Source organism: Rhinolophus ferrumequinum, chromosome 20, assembly GCF_004115265.2.
Source record: "Rhinolophus ferrumequinum isolate MPI-CBG mRhiFer1 chromosome 20, mRhiFer1_v1.p, whole genome shotgun sequence".
Taxonomy (NCBI): Eukaryota; Metazoa; Chordata; class Mammalia; order Chiroptera; family Rhinolophidae; genus Rhinolophus; species Rhinolophus ferrumequinum.
This window is the reverse complement of record NC_046303.1, coordinates 18,256,415-18,282,410: the sequence shown is the minus strand read 5'-3', so window position 1 is coordinate 18,282,410 and position 25,996 is coordinate 18,256,415. Positions and strand designations below refer to the sequence as shown.

Genomic DNA, 25,996 nt, shown 5'->3' with positions numbered 1-25,996 from the left:
CTGACCTCACAGACATTTTCCTAGAGAAGATGGAGTTTCCTAGGAAGGTCACACTGTGTCAAAAGGTGCACGCCTATTCCATCGGAATGAAAGATGTTCACCCAGAATACAGGGTATCTACATACACAGTAGTTAACAGACACAGCTCCTCTTTTGGAAAAGACCACAGATTTCACTCATAAGCCCTACAAATTACCTTAGAGATCATCTCGGGAACAGAGAATGCAAACTCAACAGGATTGGGGGCCAAGCAGGCGGGCAATGAAGGAAGCAACTCCGGCTAAGACATGAGATGGTGCTGACGGCCACTCCTCCACTCCAGCAGACCTGCAGGAACGGAAGTGGGGGGGTGGGGGAGGGGTCTGGTCCAGTGTGCCTGACCTTCAGCCTTCCCAGAGAAGCCAGGAATCTGACTGAGTCTTGGTGAGAAATTGCCCAGATTTAAAATGTTAGTTTCTAATCGAAGGACCAAACATCTACAAGTTGGAATCTCAAACCTACTCAGGGAAAACACACAGCAGAACTTACGGTGCTTTGTAGAACACCAAGGAAATTTTAAATGCAAAATCTCCAATATTACCAACAGTATATCTACTACTGCCTGGTAGTAACACGCTTGGTACCAGACACCAAAGTATTACAACAGCCCTTCCCTGTTCATAGCAGCACTATTCGCAAAAGCCACAAAGTGGAAGCCACCCAGCTGTCCACCAACAGACGAATGGATTAACCAAATGTCACATACACATGCAATGGAGTATTATTCACCCTTAAAAGGGAAATCCTACAAATATCAAAAAATTATGTTGTACAAGATCTGACAATTAAGTTCACAAAATCATCCTAGAAAGAGTGTACGATGTACAACTTCTTACTTAGAAGAAGAAAACAAAATTTAGAAAAGGTAACAAAAAGAAAAGTTGGGGAAAAGGTCCACCACAAGTATGACAAATTGTTAATGTTACTGAAAAGTTCACACAAAATAAAATGTATCAAACAAGTGTCACACAGATACAACAGGTAAGACAAAATTCACTGAAAATGGAACATAGAAGAGACTAAACACATTATTTTAAGTCTTCAACCTCCCTAAGTTGAAATGGAAATTAAGACATGTATCATTTTCATCTAGCAACTTAGGGATGCTTTTAAAAGCATGTCAGTTTTGAAGGGCACACTCAATGCTGGGGGAGGATGTGACAAGACAAACACCCTTACACAGAACTGGTGGGGGGATAAATGGGCCTGAGGTTTCGAAACAGAAATTTGGTCACATACGTCTGAAACGGGACAGTTAGTTAAAAGGGGGGAAAGTATACACTGGGATTTCAAGATTGTGAGAAAACTGGGATAAACTCAGAGTAAAGGTACATGTGAATTGTTAACAGTTAAGAGGATCATAAAATCACGGACTGACAGGTGTGACAGGGTCTCCTCCATCGGGTGGAGACCCCCCTTCATTTCAAAGAGGGGCAAACCTCAGCCTAGACTTACTCAGGGACACACAGCTGGTTGAACAGCCCTCCAAAAGATGTTCCCAACTGCCTAAAGAGGAATATGCTGTTTTCTCAATAAAAATAACTATATATTAATTAGTATTTAATTCAATAAAAAAAATCTAAACTCAACATGACACCAAAAGCAGGAGCAACAAAAGGAAAAAATAAATAAACTGGACTTTAATCTTTTACAATGCAACAGAACAAAAACCCAATTTAAAAAAAATGGGTGAAGGATGTGATAGACATCTCTCCAAAGATATACAAATGGACAACAAGTACATAAAAAGATGTTCCACATTGTTAGTCATTAAGGAAATGCAAATCCAAAACACAAGATACCACTTCACATCCTCTATGATGGCTTTAATCCAAAAATGGGGGTTGAGGAGGAGAGTACTGGCGAAGATGTAGAGAAATCAGAACACTTTTACCTGGCTGGTGGGAGTGTAAAATGGTTTAGCTGCTGGGGGAAAGTGTGTTGGCTCTTCTAAAAGCCAAACAGAATTCCCACATGACCCAGCACTTTCACTCGTAGGTATATAACCAAAGGAACTGAACACAGGAGCTCCACGCAAATACATGTACATGCTTGTTCACAGCTGCACTATTCATGATAGCCAAAGGCTGGAAACCCAAACGCCCATCACAGATAAATGGGTAAAAAAAACCGTAGCAGAGGCAATATACAATGGAATATTATTCAGCAATAAAAAGGAAAGAAGTACTGACCCGTGCCTCAATGTAGATAATCCTGGAAAACATTAAGAGAAGCCAGACTCAAAAGGTCCCCTATTATATGATTCCATTCAGTTGAAATATCCAGAATAGGTAAATCCAGAGGCCAAAAGCAGATTAGTGGAGGAGGAAAAAACAGAGAGCAATTGATCCCCAAGGTACAGGGTTTCCTTTTCGGGTAACTGTTAGTACATATAGACCCAGGGAAAAGCCCCAAGACTGAAAATCTACCTCCATAAGCAGGGAAAGACTGAAGAAAAAAGGTTGGGTACTCCAGTTTGGAAATTAAGATAGTGAGGGAAAACTTGCATACGAGGTATCTTGGGTGCAAGATGAAATGGGTCCCCTTGGCAGGTGCCAAAGAATTCTATGTGGAGGGGGAGGGTGACATAGTCACATGTACCAGTATGTGAATGGTACCAGGTACGGGAAATTACTTTACATGCTTGAGCAGGTCAGAACAACGGCCTGTTCCAGGAACTGGCACACAGAAGGAGGCAAGGGAGGGGTTCTGATTTATGTTAGCAATTAACGATCAGACAGTCTCTAACCGGGGTTTGGGAAAAGCAACCTCTACTCTTGCCCTGGTCCAGCTGGCTAACAGGGACAGACCGCGGTCACGTCATGGAACATTCTCTCCTCCACCGTCATGAAATGTTTTGGACTAGACAGAGATGGTGGTTATACACCATGAATGTACTAAATGCCACTGAATTGTTCACTTTAAAACGGTTAATTTGATGTTACATAAATTAAACCTAAATTTTTAAAAATCTAAACTCATTAGAATAATTAAAAGCCTTGTTACTCCACCATTCAAATTTGTTCATAATTATATGAAAGCAGGCAAGTGGTTTTCTAAATACTGCGAATCACACGTGGAATGCAGCCCCTTACCCAGGTGGCAACTGGTCTGTCTCGACAGCACCGCACACAGCGAGGGGCGCGTGGGAAAGTGCTGCCCAGAGCTCCCTCTACAGGCCGGTCTCCACATAGCAGTGGGAGCCTTCTGAATTATGTTCCTCCTCCCCTACCCACCACTGGTTTCCCATCACCTACATTCCCACCGTGGCTCCCTCTGGGACCACGTTCCTTTCCACTCTGTCTGCTCAACATCCTCCAATCACAACAGTCCCTTTGCTATTTCTTGAAGGGACCAAACACACATTTCTGCCTCAGGGCCCCTGCCTGCTCCACAAACAAAGGCGGTCTCTTTACTTTCAAGGAGTCCCTGCTCAAAAGTCTCCTCCTCGGGAAGACCTGTCTCTCCTGACCACTCTTCCTAAAGCAGTTCCCCAAGAACAGCTACCTATTCTAGCCCTTTATCCCATTTCTGTTCCGTGCGTTTATTAGCTGACATTATGTAATTTTTAAAAATATTACACATTTATTGCCTGCCTCTCCCATTACAATTAAGCTAAGAGAACGGGGACTTTGGTTCATCCATCACTGTACCCAGAGCCTAAAACAATGCGCAGCACAGAGTAGGAATGCAAATATTTGTTGAATAAAATGAATACATTTATTGAATGGATAAAAAGCACTGTCATACATAGGTATTAATGCAATGGAAACGAACTGTAAGGCTACACATGAGAATATGAACGATTATTTCTGAATAGTAAGATTATGAAAGTGAGCAGAGTAGTAAAGAGTTTTTTAAAAGTCAGACTACATTGTTTCTATCCATGGCTCCACCCAGAAGTTGATTAAATAAAATAATACATGTAAAGTGCTCAGTAGAATGCCTGGCACAATAAACACTCAATGCATGTTCTTTTCTTTTTTTTTTTCTTTTAAAGATTTTATTGGGAAAGGGAAACAGGACTTTATTGGGGAACAGTGTGTACTTCCAGGCCTGTTTTCCAAGTCAAGTTGTTGTCCTTTCAATCTTAGTTGTGGAGGGTGCCGTTCAGCTTCAAGTTGTTGTCCTTTCAGTCGTAGTTGTGGAGGGCGCAGCTCAGCTCCAGGTCCAGATGCTGTTGCTAGTTGCAGGGGGCGCAGCCCACCATCCCTTGCTGGAGTCGAACTGGCAACCTGTGGCTGAGAGGACGTGCTCCAACCAATTGAGACATCCAGGAGCTCAGCAGCAGCTCAGCTCAAGGTGCCGTGTTCAATCTTAGTTGCAGGGGGCGAAGCCCACCATCCCTTGCGGGACTCGAAGAATTGAACTGGCAACCTTGTGGTTGAGAGCCCAATGGCCCATGTGGGAATCGAACCAGCAGCCTTCGGAGTTAGGAGCACGGAGCTCCAAACGCCTGAGCCACCGGGCCAGCCCTCAATACATGTTCTTAATGATCATTATTAATTTTCTTCTTTGCATTTATTTCTGAATCTTACAAGCTTTAGAAAATTTATCAAAATAGTAATCAGATAGTGATACCAACAAAATGGTCAACTAAGAAGCTCCAAAATTTCATTCTCCCAAGGACTCATTAAAAACAACCAGAAACTGTCCAAACTAATCTTATAGCTCTGGAAAACAGTCAGAGGTCTACAGAAATCAAGAAAATGCCCAATCAAGAAAAGTTAATCTGTTGGGGAGGCCGGTTAGCTCAATTGGTTAGAGCGTGATGCTCATAACACCAGGGTTACCGGTTCGATCCCTGCATGGGCCAGTATGAGCTGCGCCCTCCACAACTAGACTGAAACAACTGCTTGACTTGCAGCTGACGAGTCCCAGAAAAACACACTTAAAATAAAAGTTTTTTGTTTTTTTGTTTTTTTAAAAAAGGGGAAGAAAAGTTAATCTGCAAGTTGGTAGGAAATTATGTGGCATTTTTAGTCTCCCTTGCTCCACACTGTACAGTTTTGGTCTAGAGGATGCTGCAGCTCAGCTCCCAGTCCCCTTGAATGTGAGGGAGCAAAGCAGATGTTGATTGCAACATGCTAACCAGTCTCAGGGGGCTTCCCTGAAGGATTGGTCCCTGTCTCAGCTAACTCAGTCACAGGTGAGGAAAAGCTCTAGCCATGGCTCCTGAAACCTGCACTACAGATCCGCAGCTGCCTGGGACAAGAATTTATGCACAGAGAAATACAACAGACCACCAAAAGCCCCAAGGAAAAGCTTGGGTAAAACTCCTTGGGAAATTAAGACATTAAAAAAAAGCCATGTATATGGGGGAACTGAGAAAGCTACACACAGGTACAGGCCAAATGCACGCTCAGAAAAGACCTGAGAAGACCTTAAGCCTGTCCAGCTAATCAATGAATGGCTTCCCTGGCACACAGCCAGTCTGCAAAGACTGGAAGAGGTGGCTGTTTTCTCAAACACCAAATTTTCAACAAAAGATCACGGCATACAAAGAAATAAGAATGTGACCCATGCAAAGGAACAAAGTAAACAGGTAGAAACCATCCCAAAGGAAGCACAGACTGTGCACTGAGTAGACAAAAGAGAACTACCTTAAATATGCCCCAAGAGCAAAAGAAAAACACAAAGAACTAAAGTAAGTCAAGAAAATGAAATATAAGCAAAATGACATAGTCAACAAAGAGGAATTATAAAAGGGAACCAAACAAAAATTCTGGAGCTGAAAATACACAATAATTAAAATTGAAAATTTTACTAGAGGGGTTCAAACTCAGATTAAGAAGAATCAGAAATTATTTGACAGAATAATGGCCCCAAATTTCCCAAATTTGATGCAATACAAATGTAGAAATACAAGAAGCTCAATGAACGCTAAGTAGGATAAACCCAAAGGACCCACTGAGACACATTTTAATCACACTGTTGAAAACCACTGATAATCTTGAAAGCAGCAAGAGAAAAGCAACTCATCACTAAAATAAAACTGTCAGCTGACTGCTCAGCAGAAACCTTTGAGGCCCGAAGGGTGTGACATAATAGATTTAAAGTGCTGAAAGCAAAAAACTGTCAACCCAGAAATCTGTATCTGGCAAAACTATACTTTAAAAATGAGGGAGGGCTGGCTGGGTGGCTCAGGCGGTTGGAGCTCCATGCTCCTAACTCCGAAGGCTGCCAGTTCGATTCCCACATGGGCCAGTGGGCTCTCAACCATAAGGTTGCCAGTTCAATTCCTCGAGTCCCGCAAGGGATGGTGGACAGCGCCTCCTGCAACTAAGATTGAACATGGCATCTTGAGCTGAGCTGCCGCTGAGCTCCCGGATGGCTCAGTTGATTGGAATGCGTCCTCTCAACCACAAGGTTGCCGGTTCGACTCCCGCAAGGGATGGTGGGCTGTGCCCCCTGCAACTAGACTTGGAGCTGAGCTGCGCCCTCCACAACTAAGACGGAAAGGACAACTTGAAGCTGAACGGCACACCCTCCACAACTAAGATTGAAAGGACAACTTGACTTGGAAAAAAGGCCTGGAAGTACACACTGTTCCCCAATAAAGTCCTGTTCCCCTTCCCCAATAAATCTTTAAAAAAAAAAATGAGGGAGAAAGGAAGACATTACCAGATAAACAAAGGCTGAGGAAGTTCATTGCTACTACACCTGCCCGACAAGAAATCCTAAACGGAGTCCTTTAGGTTAAAAATGAAAGGACACTAGACAGTAACTCAAAGCCATATGAAAATGTAAAGTTCTCAGGTACAGGTAAATACACAAATATAAAAATCAGTATTATTGTAAATTTGGTTTGTGACTCCACTTTTTCTCAAGGATAAAAACATTATGAATCTACTTTAGTGGGTTCACAATGCATAAAGAAGTAATTTGTGACATCAATACAAAAGGGGAGACAGAACTACAGAGTTTTTGTGTGCCATTTAAGTTAAGTTGGTATCATTCAAATTAGATTGTTTTAATTTTAGAATGTTACTTATAATTTTCATGGTAACCAGAGAAAAGATCTATAGAATACACACAAAAAGAAATGAAAAGTGAATCAAAAACTGTCACTACAAAGATCAACAAAACACAAAGGTAGGCAGTGACGGAGGAAATGAGGGTCAAAATAGCTATAAGATATATAAAAGCCAAAAAAACAAAATGGCAAGAGACTAATTCCTTCCCAATCAGTAATCACTTTAAATGCAAACAAGTTAAACTCTACAATTGAAACACAGAATGACAGAATAGATAAAACTAAAATAAAAAATACAGGGTCCAACTATGTTGCCTACAAGAGACTTACTTTAGATCGAAAAACAGACAGGTTCAAAGTGAAAGGATGGAAAAAGACATTCAATGAGAATAGTAACCCAAAGAGATGGAGTGACTATATAACATCAGACCAAATACAGGCATGCCTTGTTTTATTGCACTTCACTGATGTTGCGTTCTTTACAAATCAAAAGCAAGACCCTCTACGTTTACATTGATAAAAGAGTCAATTCACCAAGAAAAGATAACAATTATAAATATGTATGCATGTACCAAACATCAGAGCTCCAAAGCATATGTAGCAAACATTGACAGAATTGGAAAGGTACATAGATAGTTCTACAATAGGTGGAGACTTCAATACCCCATTTTCAATAGACAGAACAACCAGACAGAAAATCAATAAGGAAATAGAGAAAATGAACACTATAAACCATCTAGAACTACCAAACATATGCAGAACATTCCACCCAACAACTGAATTTACATTTTCCTCAGGACCATATGGAAAACTCCATAGACAGACCATATGTTAGTCCACAAAACAAGACAGAATTAATTTAAAGTGACTGAAGTCATACAAACTATTTTCTCCAAGTATAATGGAATAAAACTAAAAATCAGTAACAAGGAAAACTGAAAATTTCATAAATACGTGGAAATTAAACAGAACACTTTTTAAATTATTTTTAATTAAAGTTTATTGGGGTGACAATGGTTAGTAAACAGCATACTCTTATTAACCAATCAATGGGTCAAAGAAGAAATCACAAGGGAAATTAGACTTTCTAACAAGTGAAAATGGAAACAAACTGTACCAAAACTTATGGAATGCAGAAAAAGCAACGCTGAGGGAAATTTATAGCTATGAACACTTGTATTAAAAAAGATCTCAAACCAACAAACTAAATTTACACAATAAGGTACTAGAAAAAGTACACAGCAAACTACCCAAAGGTAGTAGAAGGAGGGAAAGATTACAGTGGAGATAAAATAGAAAACAGAAAAACAACAGAGAAAAATCAACAAACCAAAATGTTGGTTCTTTGAAGACAGCAACAAAATGGACACATTTTTAGCCTGACAGACTAAGAAAAAAAGAGAAAACTCAAATTACTTAAATAAATCAGGGACATTACTACTAATTTTACAGAAATAAAAAAGGATAAGACTACTATGAATAATTGCATGCCAACAAACTGAGTTAGCTAGGTGAAATGAATAAATTCCTAAAAACACACAACCTTCCAAGACTGAAACATGAAGAACAGGGAAAGTGAATCAACCTCTAACTAACAAGGATTTGAATCAGTATTCAAAAACTCCCAACAAAGTAAATCCCAGGACCCAATGGCTTCATTGGTAAATTACATTCAACATTTAAAGAAGATTTAACACCAATCCTTCTTAAACTCTTCCAAAAAATTGAAGAGAGAATACTTCTTAACTAATTCTATAAGACCACTATTATCCTGACACCAAAGCCAGCCAAAGACCTGATAAGAAAAGTATGAATATACTCTTATGAAAAACTGATGCAAAAATCCTCAACGAAATGCTAGCAAACCAAATTCAGCAGTGTAGTAAGAGGATTATACAAAATGACCAAGTGTGATAATTTCTGGAATGCAAGATGGTTCAACATATGAAAATTAACCAAAATAATTCACTACATTAACATAATGAAAAAAACTCAGGGTCATCACAATTGATGCAGAGAAAGCATTTGACAAAATTCAATACCCTTTCATAGTTAAAAAAAAAACAAAAAAAAAAAACAGGAAAGAAAGGAAACGTCACCAACCTAATAAAGACCATATATGAAAAACCCAGTTAATATTCCACTCAGTGGTGAAAGACTGAAAGCTTTCCCCTAAGATCAGGAACAAGACAAAGACGGCTGCTTTTACTACTTTTATTCAACATACTATTTGACGCACTAGCCAGAGCAATTATACGAGAAAAAGAAACAAAAGGCATCCAAATTGGAAAGGAAGCAGTAAAATTATTTGTTTGCAGGTGACATGATCACATATGCAGAAAATCCTGAAAATTCCACAATAACTGTCAGCACTAATTAACGAATTCAATAATGTTGCAGGGTACAAAATCAACACATAAAAATTAGTTGCATCTCTATACACTAATAATGAACAATCTGATAAAAAATTAAGAAAACAATTTCATTTACAAAAACAATCAAAAAGAACAAAATATTGGGAATTAACTTAGGCAATGAGGTTAAAGAGTTGCACACTGGAAACTGTAAAAATCACTGAAATTAATGAAGACATAAATACAATTTACCTTTGAACAATGTGGATTTAAACTATGTGGTTCAATTGAAAAAAAATCCATGTATAATTGGACCTATGCAATTCAAGCCGTGTTCAAGGGCCAACTGTAAATGGAAAGACATCATATGTTCATGGAATGGAAGAATTAATATTGTTAAGATGACACTACTCAAAGCTATCCATAAATCTAACGCAATCCCTATCAGAATCCCAGCAATTTTTTGCAGTAATAGAAAAGCTCTTCCTAAAATTCATGCGCAATCTCAAGGGACCCTGAATAACCAAAACAGTCTTGAAAAAGTAGAACCATGTTGGATGACTCACACGAACTAATTTTAATACTTATTACAAAGCTAAAGTAATCCAAACAGTGTGGTCCTAGCATAAAGACAGACATATGCAATAGAATAGAGCGCCAGAAATAAACCCTTGCATATACGTATGGTCAAATGATTTTTGACAAGATTGCCAAGACTGTTGAATGAGGAAAGGACAGTGTTTTCAACAAATGATGCAGGAAAAACTGGATCTCCACACTCAAAAGGATGGAGTTGGATCCTTACCTTACACCATCTACCAAAAAATAAACTCAAAATGTATCAAACACCTACATGTAAGAGCTAAACTGTAAAATTCTTAGGAGGAATCTTCATGACACTGGACTTGGCAATGATTGTTTGGATATGATACCAATGACACAGGCAACGGCAGAAAAGAGATAAATTAGATTTCATCAATATTAAAAACTTTTGTGCATCCGAGAACCCATCAAGAGAGTGAAAAGGTAACCTACAGAATGAGAGAAAATATTTGCAAATCATATATCTAATAAGGGATTAATATCCAGAATACATATATTATATATAGAACTCCTACAACTCAACAACAAAATCCATTTTAAAATGAGCAAAGGACTTAAATAATTCTCCAAACATATGCAGATGGCCAGAAGGACACGAAAAGATGTTCAACATCACTAGTCATTAGGGAAATGCGAATCAAAACTATGAGATACCACTTCACATCTATTTGGATGGCTATTTAAAACACATACACATACACACACACACAAAAAAACAAAACCAAAAAACAGAAAACTAAGTGTTGGTGAGGAACGAAATATGGTACAGGATACACTGGCATTTAAAGAATTCCTAGAAGTGACACACAACACTTGTGCTCGTATTTCATTGGCCAAAGCAATGTCAAACAGCCTTGCCTATTTCAGGGACCAGGATAACGCACTCCTGCCGTTTATCCAGAAGAAAAAGAACCGGAACATTTGTACAGAGCCCTGATGGCTTCCAAACTATGCCTGGAAAGCATTCTGTGTAGCAGAAGACGCTATGTCCATGTTCATTATTAAAGGTTATTAAAGAAAAAGTAATAGCACCAATATGTGCTGGGCGCCATGCTTGGGGATCTGACGAGGGCTGAATGAGATGCAGCAGGGTGAGCCAGACCATCTTTAAACAATTTCGGTGTGGTGTGACAAACGTGAACAGGGCAGTCAGCGCCCCGAGGACACCTGACCCGGGGCTGCGAAGCTGACCACACCTCACAGCTGCGGGACGGAGCCAGGCTGGAGGACGACTTGCAGTGGAGTCACAGGTGGAAGAAATGGTCACGGGGATGTAAAGCACAGCACGGGGAATTCTAGTCAGTGGTGTTGCAAAACTCGATGGTGCCGGGGAGTACTGGACTTACTGGAGGGATCACTTCACAAGTTACATAAATGTCTCGTCACCACGGTGTACACCTGAAACTGATATAATATTGTATGTCCACTGTCATTGGGGGGAAAAGAAGCGTCTAGAGAACAGTGAGGTAAGAAGTCCCCGTCTTCCAGGGGAGACTGTCCCTTGCTCCATGCAGACCAGCGGTGAACGCACCTGACAATGACTGGGGGAGGAGAACTCCGTTCCACAGCCCAGGAAGCCTTCGTACAGGGATCCTCTTGACACACTTCTGCTCTGCTACTGGAAAACGTGCCCGAACAATCGCAGGGCCGGCAGCCCGTGCAGGCTGCTGACACCACTTGGCTCCTGGCATTGTGCCCGAGTGAATGGACACACTCCCTAAGAGCTGCGTGCGTCCTCAGCGCCTAATTACAGCCAGGGAAGAGGACACGCTGAGTGCGGTGAAGGTCAAGAGGACAACTAGATGTTCTTTTCAGGGAGTTCTTGAAGCTGGCAGTGTGCGAAAACAGAATGACGTTTTTTGGGGGTTTTAAGTCAGAGAAGGGGAGCCTCATATAAGAGGCCATATGCATGTATGGGAAAGGAGGCTGCACTGGCTTCAACTATTTTAATTCCAAAAGCTCCACAAAGAAAAAAATGCCTGGGACCAATTGTCAGAGGGAAAAAAGAGATTAAGAACAGTGATTTTAAATGCACTTTTATTTTTCTTAACTTTCCATTTTAAGTCAACGCTAATGGAGAACAACATAAGAGCACTATGTATGCATTTTGCATTAAAAATACTTCAGTACCAACTAAAGGCTGTTTTACTTCATTTAAGTGGCATCAGAGTCATCAAACTTTAAACAAGACATTGTGGGGTGCGGGGAGTGCGCAGGGAGACAGCTTTTCTGTTTCAGGATTGAGTACAGTTACGATTTCTAAATTTTATGGAACTTGGCCGTTCCATGTTTCTCAAACTGGGAGCTCAGTGACAGCCAGCCAGAGGGGCTTTCTGGACTCCAGGTGCAACAGGGGAGGGTAATGTTTTCGTAGAAGCGTAATTTAAAATACCATTTTTGTACTAAAATAAAAATGTCTCATGGAAAAGAATGCAAAATAGTCATGACTTTTAAAGATAAACTGGAGATTGATGAGAAAATCTCCTGCACAAGGAGCGGGAGGGCTGCTACACCTCCAGGCCTCTGGGGCAGGTACAAACTGGCCCCCACCGTTAGGCCCACGGAAAAATTCGAGAAGCCCTGCTACAGGATGTCCCACCCTGTCATAACTCATACTTCCACTCACTACGCACTGACAGCCCTAAACCATGTTTTCAAAAAACTCAACAATGTCTAATACCTACTAATGCCAGGTCCTTCACACATCAGGATATTACTATTTTGGCCTGCTGCATGGTTTTGGGTCACCAGCCACGACCCTGGGGTAAATCCTGGGCCCTCGGAACAGAAGAGGAAGTGTGCCAACGAGCAGCCGAGGGGGTGCCAAGCCAGGCCCTATCCAAAAGACCAAATGCCAGAACTTGCAAATGCCAGGCACTCTCCAGGTACACAGGACCCTCCTGGACCCAGTTCAGAAATACTTTTTTTTTTTTTTCCTCTTATCAAACCCCTTTTATAAACAGATGAACCTACTGTTTGACCTTTAGACATCCAACGTTCAGGAACGCTATCTTGGAGACAACTTACAGTTCAAATAAGCAAGACCAATGAAGGAATCTCTTTTTAAACAATGACTCATTGTGACAGGAGGAGCTCCGTGCATGTTCTCTCGGCTTTCCACATCCCTATGACCAACCTGCACAAATTCCAGGACAGCCAATCCACAGGCTCCTTCTCTGTGCATCCATCAGCACATTCATGGATTTGGGGGTTTTCTACACAGACCTGACGGTGGTAAAGAACACACCTCTAGGACTACGCTCCATTTTCCCCCAAAGAAAAACATTCTGCCAGGTGTTCTAAGCTCAGGAAGAAAAGAGTCATCGTTCCATTCCAGTGATCATGAGCTCGGGTTCTAACCTGCACGTCTGCTTTCTCTCAACGAATACAACACAACAAAAAGGGAAAACAATGTGCCTGAGGTTCCCAGTCACTGAAAATCAGGCACATTCCCTTTACAAGGTAGTAAGCACGTGATAAAGAAACAGTAATTGAAAGTGTGGACTCCAACACGAGGCATAAGGTATGTGCCACCCCAAGACATTCACTGCAAAATTCCTTTAATAAAAAATATTTTCAACAGAAAATTAACACATAAAATCTACACCTACTCAATGGAACACTAGTTATTAAAAATGAAAGCTATAAAGACCTCCAAGCTACTCAGAAAAATCGTGTTGACAGTGCTAAAGAATTCAAATACCAATCATACTATAAATATTATGCAAAAATGGTGATTGAATACAGCCACTCCATGGAAAGTATTTAGAAACTGTCGCTCAGACAGTAGGGTAAGTAGAGCAGTAGCTCAAGGTCTGTTGTCATTTTCAGCTTATCTTCACATATTACTTGTACAATACAAAAGTCATGTACAGATCATTCGCATATAAAAGCTTTGTAGATGTTATTTATATCCCAAAGCTGCCTTTTCCAGACAGTATCCAAGGAATCCTGTCCAAAGCATAATCTGGTCAGTTCCTAAAAAAGAACCAGACCAGCTACTGTTAATGCCCGAGACCTCCTAGTTAGAGGGGGGAGCAAACCAGAATTGCTGACATTCTCTAATATTTAAATATTAAATAGTCCATTAGACCTGGTATGTCCTTGATCATCTCGGTGGCACTGTGACTTGAGCAAAGATTTCTATCTTCATAAAATTATTTTAGTGGAAGTCTGGTAACCTGCCAAGGTCCTGTGATTCCAGTGTCAAGAGTCAGGCAATGGCTCTGGAGACAGAATCCTGGCTCAGCTCCTTCCCCGCTGGGTTGCCTGAAGCTAATTACTCAGTTTTGCCTTATCTCTAAAATGCAGACAATACAACTTACTTCAACAGAACTGCAACGAGGATTAAATCTGATAACTTGAAGTACCTAGCACAGCCTGCCGTTTAAAAATGATAGTTGCCTTGTGGCGGGGTAGAGGGAGGCAGGTTGGGAAGGATGGTTGTTAATGTCTCCCACTCCCCAAACCAAAGGTCACCTAAGTCCCCCCAGCACAGAGCAGGAGCCACCTAGGCTCTGGCAAAGACAGAAAAGGCAGAGTCCTCCTTTCTTCCACTGTAACTACCATAACACCTGGCACAGTTACTGCTCAAAAAATATCTGGTTAATGGACTAACAGGGAAGGGATTAGCTGTCATCACTTGAGGATTTGGGGGGGGGAAAAAAGGCAGAAAACATCAACTATTTGAACTCTAATTCTGGCTTCACAGCATATTTTTGCACTGCATACAGGGCACTAATGGAAGTCAAACTTTTCTGTTTCAGCGACTTTTACCAAACATGCCTCTAAATGGTACTATTTTAAGACATTCAGAAACCACTGCTTTGCATACCCAAAAAGAAAAGAAAATGGTCCCACTAATATTTTCTTACCTCTATCCCTCCCCGAAGTCGCCTGCCTGTATCAACTTCACTTTGGGAAATAAAGCTGTAAGTCTTTATAAAACAAAACTATCCTGGGGGTAGAAATTCTAAACTGTAACTCAAAACTGAATGCCAATGGATAAAGGACAACTCTCAAAAGTCCTTTAAAATGAACATGCCTGGACTATTCTATTCAATGGCTCTACTGATCTTTTTTCATTAATTTACTGTGACATTCATAAATTGTTTTAAGTCATGTAATTACCTCAGTTTTCTGTCCTGTGTATCTGACCAGGTCAGAATTGCTGTGATTTCTGAGGTTTCTCATGACCACTAAATATTCAGCTCTCCAACGGATGAGACTGTAGTACATCCAAACAATGGCCAACTGGCCTTTTAAATACAGGGCTTGTAAAGTGGCAAATCACTGTGCTGTCCTTCCAAGAGTCACAAATGACCCCCCTCCGTGACCAGCTTTCGGGCTCTGGGCACACATTGTAAGCCCAGGATCAGATGGGTACACACTCTGCAGCTGTGAGGTCAATCCCCAAAACATTCCCCTTTACCCTTTCAACAGCATGTCGCATGCTTATTCATGAGCATTCAGCGTCATTTCCTTCTCTGAGGGGCCAACCTGCATCCTAGAGTCAGAAGGGAGTTAAAGGACAGCACCAACATTCAGGATCTCCCCGTTTCTCTGCGAGGAAGCGGAGGCAGTCTCATCCCCCAGCTCTTACGAGCTGCACTGCTGAGAAATCTCAGGAAGGGACCAGGTCCTTGCCTTTACTGGGTATTTTTCCTGTCATTCAGCACGAAAGCACGAAGACACAGTGGTCGCCCAAGGACTACAGCCCAAGGCAGATCAATGTCAAAAGACATCAAATCCAACACACTGGTGAAGTTTCAAAAAACAGGCTAGAAAGGTGTGGAGGGTTCAGATGAATGTCTCCTGGTCTCCTCCCTGCCTATTTCCCTCCTAACGTCATAACTCATAACATCAGGCCTAAGCTGCTTTGCTGGAACCCCTTCCAGCTCTGCACTTTGCAAGGAATGGAAATTGTATTTACTGAATGTGTGAGATTAAAACCCACTGCACACTGCGCTGAGCCTTATTCAGTGTGCACTAATGCTTTATTCATTAGGCTGGGCCACAGGGTAGAACCACACGAATTTAAGATCTTGCTGTGTCTGAAATGCTCATTAAGTGCTCTTGTCTTGTCTGCAGTCACCTGCCCACCCCACAGAACCACTCTCCACTAATTTAAAGAGACTATAATCAGCTCACATTTAAATTATGAACATTTCCCCTGGAAAAAATCATCACATATCTTAATTTGCGCTGCCAATTAGAAGATCTTTAGGAAAGAAAAAAAAACACCTGATCATCTTACATATAGTAATTTGCCCTAATTGGTGCATAATGGGTTGAATATAATTTGTGGGTTACCCCCACATTGGTAAATAGTTTAACATTTTAGAGCTACCGAAATTTAGCTTCATTACTTGACAGGAAAATGTTCAACTACACATTCTGGGACATTTTGAACTTTCTAAGCATGAACGATGTATAGAAGCGGTGCAAGTGCAGGTCCAGCAGAACAACAGGTTTCAGAAGCAATACATTTTTAAGATACATTTGCTGATGAAATTCACAAGGGGCTCAAAGCTCCTTCCTGAAAGGTTTAAGTCTTAGAGAGACCTGAACTTCCCAGAAGCATAGGATACTAATTATATGGTAAAGGCCAGTGGCAGGAAAAAAATAAATAACCCTGTCTCAGTCCTTCTTAATCCTGAGTGTTTGTTTTCTTTGCTTTTATAATACCTCCCCTCACTGGAGAAATTTAAAAATGATACTCTTTCTTATAAACACCCACATAAGACTTCTCCCAAATGTCCACTTTCAGGAAGCCTTTCAGAAATCACTAAATGGCCAAAGCGACCATTACCGACTCTACCTTTAATCTGCCGCTGGACCCATGCGGGTGACAGCCGCCTGGGCTCAGGCACCACTGGCCACCCGGGCAGCTTTGCGCCGGCCGCTTCTCGTCTCCCAATACCAAGGCTCAGCACCCAGGGGGAGAAAAGAGGTAAACACCAGTCGAAGGAAAAGTGGGAAGCAAGTGAGTCAGAGGCGTTCAGAAAAGGAAGAAAACCCCAACCCTCCATCTCTCGGGCTCCCACAAGCTGCTTCCTTCCCTTTTGGCAAGTTTTTAGTTCCTTTGAAACGTTTATTTAATAATAATAATATGGAAATAATATGTATATTCATTACTAGAAGTAGAGAAAAGCTTTTACAAAGTAAAAAAGAAAACTGAAGCCACGTTCACATTCCCAGCATCCACTGAAACATCTGGGTAACTTATGCTCAAGTGTTTGTTAATGCGATTTTTAAAACCTAGTTAAGATCTTAATGCGTTAATTGCGGTCGTGCTGTGTATACGGTTTGGGATCTTAGGGCTTTTTGTTTTTTTAATTTGGCCTAATGACGTTGCTATCCCCACCCCCACTCCGCCCCAAGTGGTTACAAATTTCTTGGAAAACATTTACAAAAGTTCTAGAACAAATACAAGAGCAATTCCTTTTAAACTCCATTTTCCAAATTGAACTGGTCGGACTCGCAATTCTGTGTGTTTTTTTTTTTTTGTTAAGAAAAATTACACTTTTCTTAAACTTGTGCCAATTCCCGGAGAAAATGGGGGGCGCGCACCGGAAAACATTCCCCACCCCCTGCCCGGTTCCAAGAGCGCAACAAATGCAAGCGCTGCGCCCCGGCTGCCTCCCCGCCTGCACTTCCCTCGAAATGCGTTAATTCCTGGGGCTCGGGGCGGCAGCGACCCGGCCTGCGACCCCTGGGCACCCACCCGGAACGGAGGCCAGTGCGGAGTCGCTCAGACTCTCCAGTCCAGCTGGCAAAACAGTGACCCACTGCGCACACCTGCAGGGCGCGCGGCTCCAGGGTTCGCGGGACTGGGTGCGTCCGATCCACAACGCGGCGGCCAAGGGCCACGTTTCCAGCCCAAGGCGGGGAGGAAGGCCGATAGCAAAGGGAGGCAGGCCGCAGGGGCGTGGGGGCTGCGACGAGCGGCCGGACCCTCACCTGCGAGCGAGTCGCCAACTCCATTCTTCCACCGGGAATCCAGCCTCCTCCTAGCACGCGGCCACGGAAGCCTGGCTTGCCACGGGGCCGGCGCACGGAGAACGCCCGCGGCCGCGCAGCCCGCGCGCTGCGCCGGGAGCTCCGGAGGGCCGGGGGAGGGGCGCACTCGGCGCCCGGGACAGGGGGAGCGCGCGGCGCCGCCCACTTGGTGCCGCTCCGCTAGGCCGCGAGGCTCGGATCACAGACCCAAACTTCATGACCAGGGAACTTCGTTTTGCAGGCGGCGCAAGAGGGGTCTGCAGATGGGCGCAGCCCGAGACGGCTGCCAGTGTGGGGGTGCCGGGCTCCCCCCTGCAGCGGAGGGAGGGAGTGGAGCCGTCCGGCTTGGTTTCGCGCGGGAGAAAGGAGAGGGGGCAGTCCCGGCGCAGCCTCCAGCTGGCACGCCCCGCTACGCGCGCGGGATGTTTGCAGGGTTTATTCCAGGTTATTCCCTGTAGCGCGAGCCTGTGCTGCAATCAGTGTTTCCGAAGTAGGAAAGCATTTTAGGGCTGCTTCAGAGCTCCCCTTGTTTTGTGGTACGGGGCGAGGTTGTGCCGCCTCCCCAAAGTTTTCGCTACCGAGTTCACTTTGCAAAACAGGCAACCCAACCCAAGTTTCTTTACCAAGGCCCAAGGTGGGAAGTTGCAAAACCCCCTGCAACTTTAGACGACCTTTGCTCTGCTATACATTGTACACGGAGGCCTCCAACGCCGCTAGACGGGGAGTTCTTGAGGTCAGGAATGCTGATTAATTTTAACAAATACTGGCTGAGCACCTACTATGTGTTAGGCACTGTTACACCTGGGAACACATGGTTAAACAAAAAACAGGTCCCTGCTGTGTTGGAACTTACAGTCTGGGAGCTAGCCACCTACGCGATGATATAAATGTAATAATTATGCAAACACATGTAATAATTTAATAATTAATTAACAATGAATTCAAATGATGAATTCAAATAATGAATTCAAATGAATTCAAATAATGAATAATGGTGGTAAGTTCAATAATAATGATGCAAATAAATGTAAATTTGGAGCTATGATAGATGCCCTGCCGGAAAAGGTAAGTGGTACTATGGTGATGTAAAACGGGGGATTTAATTTGGCACAGGTCAGGGAAGACCTCCTAGAGTTCAGGTATGAAGAGTGAAGAATTACGCGGGTGGACGCGGGTGGAAATCGGAAGGCTTGAAGTAGGCATTGTGGAGGGTGGTAGATGAAGGTGTCTTGACATCGTAGCAGGTTTGCTGGGCAGTTATTGAAAGCCTATTTAGCCCTGTGGTCATGAGTTCATATAGGAACACTATGCTTGAGCCCTTCTGCAGCCTTTCTTGGCTGCTTGGGAGCTGACTTTGCTGAAGGAGTGGATGAAGTTGGCCAAACATTAACTCAAGCTTGAAGAGATAACATCTGGGAACTGTCCTTCCTTCTTTCATTGGTTCTGCAAATGTGTTATGTGTCCTCTGTGTTCCTGACCCGCATATACAGTGTTTGATTTAAGCAAATGTTTTGTTTTCTTTTTATAATGTAAGCTGTTGATTATAGCCACTTTCGTTTTTACTATGCTTTAGAGTTTTCCTTCACATACAGTTTTTCCTTGAATTCTCCCAATGTTCTTCCAGATTCCTATTACCCCCTTTTTTTTTTTTAGGGATGGCGCAGCTCACAGTGGCCCATGTGGGGATTGAACCCGGTAACCTTGATGCTACCTAGCACCATGCTCTAACCAACTGAGCTAACCAGCCACCCTGCCCATTTCTTAAATGAGGAAACATAATTGAAGAAAATACATAAAGAAAAAGATCCCTGCCACCCTGCTATTAAATGACAGCCGCAGGCTGCCAAACTGGAAACCATTCTTATGCCTCAGATTCAACATTCTCTCCATTATTCTTTACTTTTTCCCTTTGGCTGCCAGGAAACTCGGAGTAAAATTTATTCAATCAGAACTTTCTCTTTTTTTGGTATGATTGCTTCCCCATGAACTAGTGATCTTATTTTCATTTATTTCCTTTCATTGTAGGTTGCATCAAATCCCTTTTGGAAAAGGGACTATAAATTTGAAGTACGTCAGATTTTGCAAAGCCCTTAAAGGAACCTAGTTCTTACGTGGAAACCTGTAAGCTGCTGAGCCTTCCTGCTTTAGAAATATGCTGTAACCAGTCCTAAGTCTTCAGATGGCAACCTGGAAATTGTCTTCCTTTGTCTGGCAAAGCCCATGCACTTGAATGGTATTTAGTAATTGATTCTGTAGTGGTATTTTGTTGTCAGTTTGTGGTTCCCTTCTGTTTAGGGAAATCATAAAGAACCAGGGAATTTTAATATCCTGTGCTAATACTTCCTTCCCATGGTTACTGATGGGATTAATAGCATGTGAGCATTGGATTTCAGAATGGCACTGCACGAGTGACTGCCCCTTCCCACAAGCAAGAGTGTACATAATCGCAACAGAGAAAAAGGAGACGTAATGTTTGCAAAATTTCTTTAAGAAGTCTCTGTCTAGAAATCTATGCTTGCTTGCCTTTTTAAATGTTTCTATGAGAGAATAAAAACTTGGTCCCTAGTGCCTTCAACAAGGTAAGAAATTTGTAATTAGATGCCATCACTTGAGATGCTTTAGATGCCATGAAATAGTTGTACTTGGGATGTCAGGCCTGGCCCACAGTTTTTGATTTGTAAGAGGAGTTCAGATATCTCTCCCCTATTCTGCACTCGCCACAGAGCTCAGCTGTGGGCAAACCCCTTAGTCTACGCTTTATAACAGTGAATTGCACCAGTTTGGTGTTCTGGGTAACCCAGCAAAGAATCCACATGTAACAGTAATATCTGCACACTGCTTTGCATTCTATGCGCTCCTGAATAAACAAAGTGACACTTAAACAAGATAACATCCCTGGTTGTTCTTGATCGACTGGTATTTTGAAACTTCTATCTCATTCTGATTAGATAAGACCTAGCCTAGAAGGGGGAAAGATCCCTAAATTTGAGACACTTAGAGATAACCTTTCCACATTGTTGTGGATTAAAAGATCTAGAATTGAGTCCCTTGTAGCGACACTGTCACCTCAACGACTGGGTGCCTTTTTGGAAAGTTTTCTTTCATCACAAGCTGGTATTCCATCTTCCTGACGAGGCATGCCAACATAATGCTGTCACAGCCTCACAATGTAAGTACCTTCTGATGAAAAGCACTTGAAAGGCTGCGGAGAAAAGAACCTGAACAAGCAATAATCAATGCCTTCATATACTGGGTACAGAAACGTACACATCATAATGAAACCGCAATGCCCATGGCTCTACCAAAACGTCAGTAGCAATAGTGATGTCAGTGAGCCCGGTGCTGAGTTCACCGTTGCGTGCCTTCTCACATTGAATCCTTCAACGGTGACAGTCACCCACCTGCTCCTCAAAAAGAGTGCTGTGAGAATAAATGAAACAATATTTCCAAAGTATTTCGGATTTCTTAGAGATGCTATGTAAACCCCAAATGTGATTAATGCCATCCATATCTCATAGGTTTTTGCAATATGTAGGTATATTAATAATTTACTATTAATAATTATTAATAATTAATAATTGATAATGTATATAAATGAACATAAAAGATGATTATAACTAGGCACTAGTAATAAATGGATGAAAATGAGAACAGATTATTTAATAACTCACCTTTCTAAGAACTTATATCTCATAAAAGGAAATTGTAATGATCCATTTCTAATCAGTGACACCAAAAACAGTACTGTAGTACATAGTTTTTAAAGAACAAAATTTTTTCATAATGAATTATGTAGGTAGCATTTTTTAAAGTAATCTGTAGAATATCAACATAGAATTCACAATATATCCATAAAAAATAACTGATATTACTTCTTAAATGACAGAAAGTCCTAAGACATTTCTTTAGTTTGACAGACAAATGCAGAATATTTTTTAAAGCAGCGTTTATTTTCTATTTTTGTCAAAGCTAACATAACCACCTATCTACTGTTCAGAAAAGAATTTCAAAGTATCAGTATTCATTACAATATCAAAGAAACCTTACTGCTTCCATTATGGTCAGGGATCTCAATTATTTGCTTAACTTTTTTCGCAAGAAATAGTAGAGACTCTCGAGTCATCAAATAGAAAAATTGGGGTCAGAAATGTAAACGTTCTCTAAATAGGTGGCTCCACAATCATTTTGTATTAAAACTACATTTGGGGGGAAAACCCCCCATAACTTTCCAGACTTTGGAATTTCCAAAATTGTAACAGATTTATCCTTCTGTACTTGGAATAATCAAGTATTTATATGCTAGTGTAAGGCTGAATCCCCTTTGTGAGAGCAGGAAAATCTACAGACAAGAGGCAATCATGAGTTCATTCATTTCTTTAAGGCTCCAGGTGATTCTAGTGAGCAGGAATGCTGGGGAACCATTGTTCTAGGCTCGCTCAGCGGTTTGCAAAGTGGGGGCTTCACACCAGCAACAGCATCCCCTGAGCTCTGATAAAGAAATTCAAGTTCCTGGTCCCGGTCCAAGACCTACTGAATTGGAAACTCTGGGGGTGGAATGCAGCAACCTGGATTTTAATCACCATCCTGATGATTCTGATCCTTGCTGAAAGAACCACGGTGGTTGTAATCCAAGGTTGACTGCTTACCAGTTGGGTGACCTAGACTAAGCATTGAGCTTCATTTTCTCATCTGTGAAATGAGATGACTGCATACCTGCCCAATCCACACAATAGATTTCTTATTTACAAAAATGAATGTGCAGTATCAGACGTGATTGTATTTTTGTGAAGCCTAGGGTGGTGGACACTTGTAAAGAATATTAATGGTAATCCTCCCATTTATTGAACACTAACCATGTTCCAGGAACGATTTATGCATGATTCCACTCAATCATCACCACAAACGTGTTGACTGATGTACATAATACTGCCCTCATTTTTCCGATGAGAACACTGAGGCTTTGAGAGTTTAAGAAACTTGCTCACAGTGGCCCAGCAGAGCCAAGACTAGAAACCAGATCGATTGACTAGAAAGCTAAAGATGTACTTTCACCTTTTTGCCTTTATTCAGGTAGCTTGGGGATGAGAGAAGAAATTCCAACTTAACAAAATGGGAACTAAGTTCTTTATGTACTATCATCCCAACCTACTTATTTACTGCGCCTAGGATTCGGATATCTTCTCCCCATTTGTTTCTGAAATTATTTTTCCATTAATAGGCCACTTTTAGTTGGTGTCCCTGCATTCTTATAAAGAGTCTTTTCTCCACTACACACACCCTGTCTCTCTTTTCCAAAATCTACACATGGTCTGATCTGGCTAAACTCCCAGATGATTACTCTGCAGTGATAATCCAATCACCATGTCTTGAACAGTTTTCAGCTCTGATCTACTTATCATGTCTGGATTCTTTTATAGCCTTTGAGTCCAAATGAGCTCCTGACCTTGTTAACTGTAGCTCAGCCCTGGGAAATTTCTGACAACATAAAACTCAAGGTCTAATCTTAAGACTATGTAATGAAACCGATAACTGTCAATTCCAAGTTGGGCTCAGGAAATGGAGTGCAACAGACGTGGGCATTTCTGACCATTATTTCCCAAGCAAATCATGTCTGTATGTGAAATAAGAACAAGATGTCATCTACTCTGAAAGTGTGTTAAATATGGCTTGTTACAGAATGCCATTTTGCAAGCACAGCTTTATCACACTCCTCCTATAAACAGGAGGTGGACTGTTTCAATCCAGCGCTGACCAAACAAAACTGAAATGTTATTTTTTAAGTCTTTCTGTTTTTTGAGAGAAGTACCATGTCAGCTCCCCTGCCTGCCTCCTTCCTACAATTGCTCCCCCTCCATCTTTCCTCTTCACTTTCTTCCCACTCTAAAACTGTCAAGCATTTTATACAGCAGACCTTACAGTTCTCCATAGTGCTTAGGAAAGGCTGGGGGGATTTCTTATGTAAGGAGGCATCATATTTTTGCAATTTTTTTGGAAAGTTGGGGTATGTGATGGCCCAGACTGTCTATTATACCTGAAACTTGAAACATGCTTCCCAAAGTAGGAAGAAAAGTAAAAACAATCAAACAGAAAACAAGACGACAATAACAATAATAATAATAATAATAATAATAATAATAATAACGGTTTTACTTTTTTAGAAACTGCTCATGTTCTATTGACTCTTATGCCTGGGATGACCCTCATAGCCTAAAAACCACTTTCTGAGCGAACGGAAAGCAGTGTCTACATTACAGCCAAAGGGGGAATTTAGCCACAAGGTTGAAAGAAAAATCAATACAAGCAAACTATTTATTTGACAATAATAAATTTATCCTTTCTACTCTTTCCTTGAGATGAAAAAAAAAAAAAGCAAACAACTTTTGAAATAGGCTAGGCAAAAGTCACACACTAATATTAGCAGTATCTGAAGTTTATTAACTGTTGGACAAAACTGTAACTGCTTGAAAGTGTTTATGTGTCTTTAATCCTCATGAAATCTGTTAACTGAAACCCTGGAGGTGAGCAGAAAGCATTTGTGCTAACTGCTTCTGCTGCAGCATCCTGATCTCAATTCCCTCCAGCAACACGACTACTAGGTAACTTTGTTGTTTCATATTTCAGCTGGCATTTGACGGTCACTGTAGATCTCTAAGCTTTAGAAACTCATCCCACCCCCACGTTCGAGCTGAGAATAAATGACAGAGTGACATAGTGTGTGCGTGTGGTCCTGTGGCAAACACCTCATCATTAAGTACATTGTTTCTTCTTTTGTTCTCTCTAGGGACAGAAATAGGGTTGAAATACATTTTTAAGAGTGTCATTTTTTCAGTTGAAATATTTATTGAGATCACTATATTCCCATGCAGTTGTAAGCAATAATACTGAGAATACTGAGAGTTTCTGGGTATTAGACAGTTTGCCCAGTTTCCCCCAGCAGTAACATTTTACGAAACAATAAGACACTGTCCTATCCAGGATAGTGCCAGTGATACAATTCACCAACCAATTCAGATTTCCCCAGTTTGACTTGCACATGTTTATTTAGTTCTACACAATTTTATCACACGTGTAGATCTGAGCACGCACCACCACAGTCAAGATGCCACACTGTTCCAACATCACAAGAATCCTTCCCCTTGTATAACCACACCCCCTCCCACCCAACCCACCTCCTTCCACGACCCCTGCTAACAGGCTAATCTGTTCTCCATTTCTAATGTTTTACAATTTCAAAAATGTTACATAACCTTTTGGACAACAGTATGTAATCTTTTGGAATTGGCTTTTAATCTCAGCATAATTCTCCGGTGATTCATTCAAGTAGTGTTAGCTGTCAAGTAGTCCATTCCTTTTTGTTGCCCAGTAGTATTCCACGGTATGGATGTATCACAGGTTTTACCCATTCACCTGTAGAAAGACGTCTGGACCAATTCCCGTTTGGGGGGATTACAGTTTAGGCTGCTAGGAACGTTTGTTTGCATGTAGTTTTCATTTCTCTGGAATAAATGCCCATAAGTGCAGTTGCTGAGTCATAGGGTAGTCACAAGTTTAGTTTCATACGAAACTGCCAAATTGGTTTCTGGAATGGCTGTACCGTCTCCAATTTCCTTTTCACATTACCCACCAGCACTGTGTAAGTGATCCAGTCTCCTCTCCAGGATCAAATTTCCTGCTCCATCCTTTCCTGTACTTGGTGTTGCCACTATTTTTTTTATTTTAACCATTCTGGCAGGTACGTAGTGATAGCTCACTGTTGTTTTCATTTGTATTTCCCTGATGGCTAATGATGTGGAACATCTTTTCATGTGTCTATTCGCCGTCTTTATATCCTCTTTGATAAAATGTCTGTTTGTGTCTTTTGCCCATTTTATACTTGCATTGTTTATCTCCTGTTGCCTTTTGAGAATTCTTTTTTATGTTCTAAATACTAGTTCTTTGTCAAATATGTGGTTCGCAAATATTTTCTGCCAGTCTTTAGTTTCTTTTCACCCTCTTCCAATGTGATTTCACAGAGCCAAAGTTT

The 25,996-nt window shown here is 41.5% G+C and overlaps 1 protein-coding gene across 4 annotated transcripts in view; it reads right to left on the bottom strand.

The window, feature by feature from the left end:
• The window catches only part of CDCA7L (cell division cycle associated 7 like), a 37,152-nt gene extending 19,072 nt beyond the window's left edge, over window positions 1-18,080 (bottom strand). For 2 of the 4 annotated variants that reach the window (XM_033088406.1, XM_033088407.1), the window contains exon 1: window positions 17,935-18,080. In XM_033088406.1, the coding sequence (XP_032944297.1) occupies window positions 17,935-17,958 (24 nt within the window). In that variant the 5' untranslated portion in view covers window positions 17,959-18,080. Of the gene's footprint in view, window positions 1-196; window positions 290-17,772; window positions 17,886-17,934 lie in introns of those variants that run through there. The other 2 variants (XM_033088409.1, XM_033088408.1) reach the window with 2 other exon arrangements.
• Between the last annotated feature and the right edge of the window lie 7,916 nt (window positions 18,081-25,996).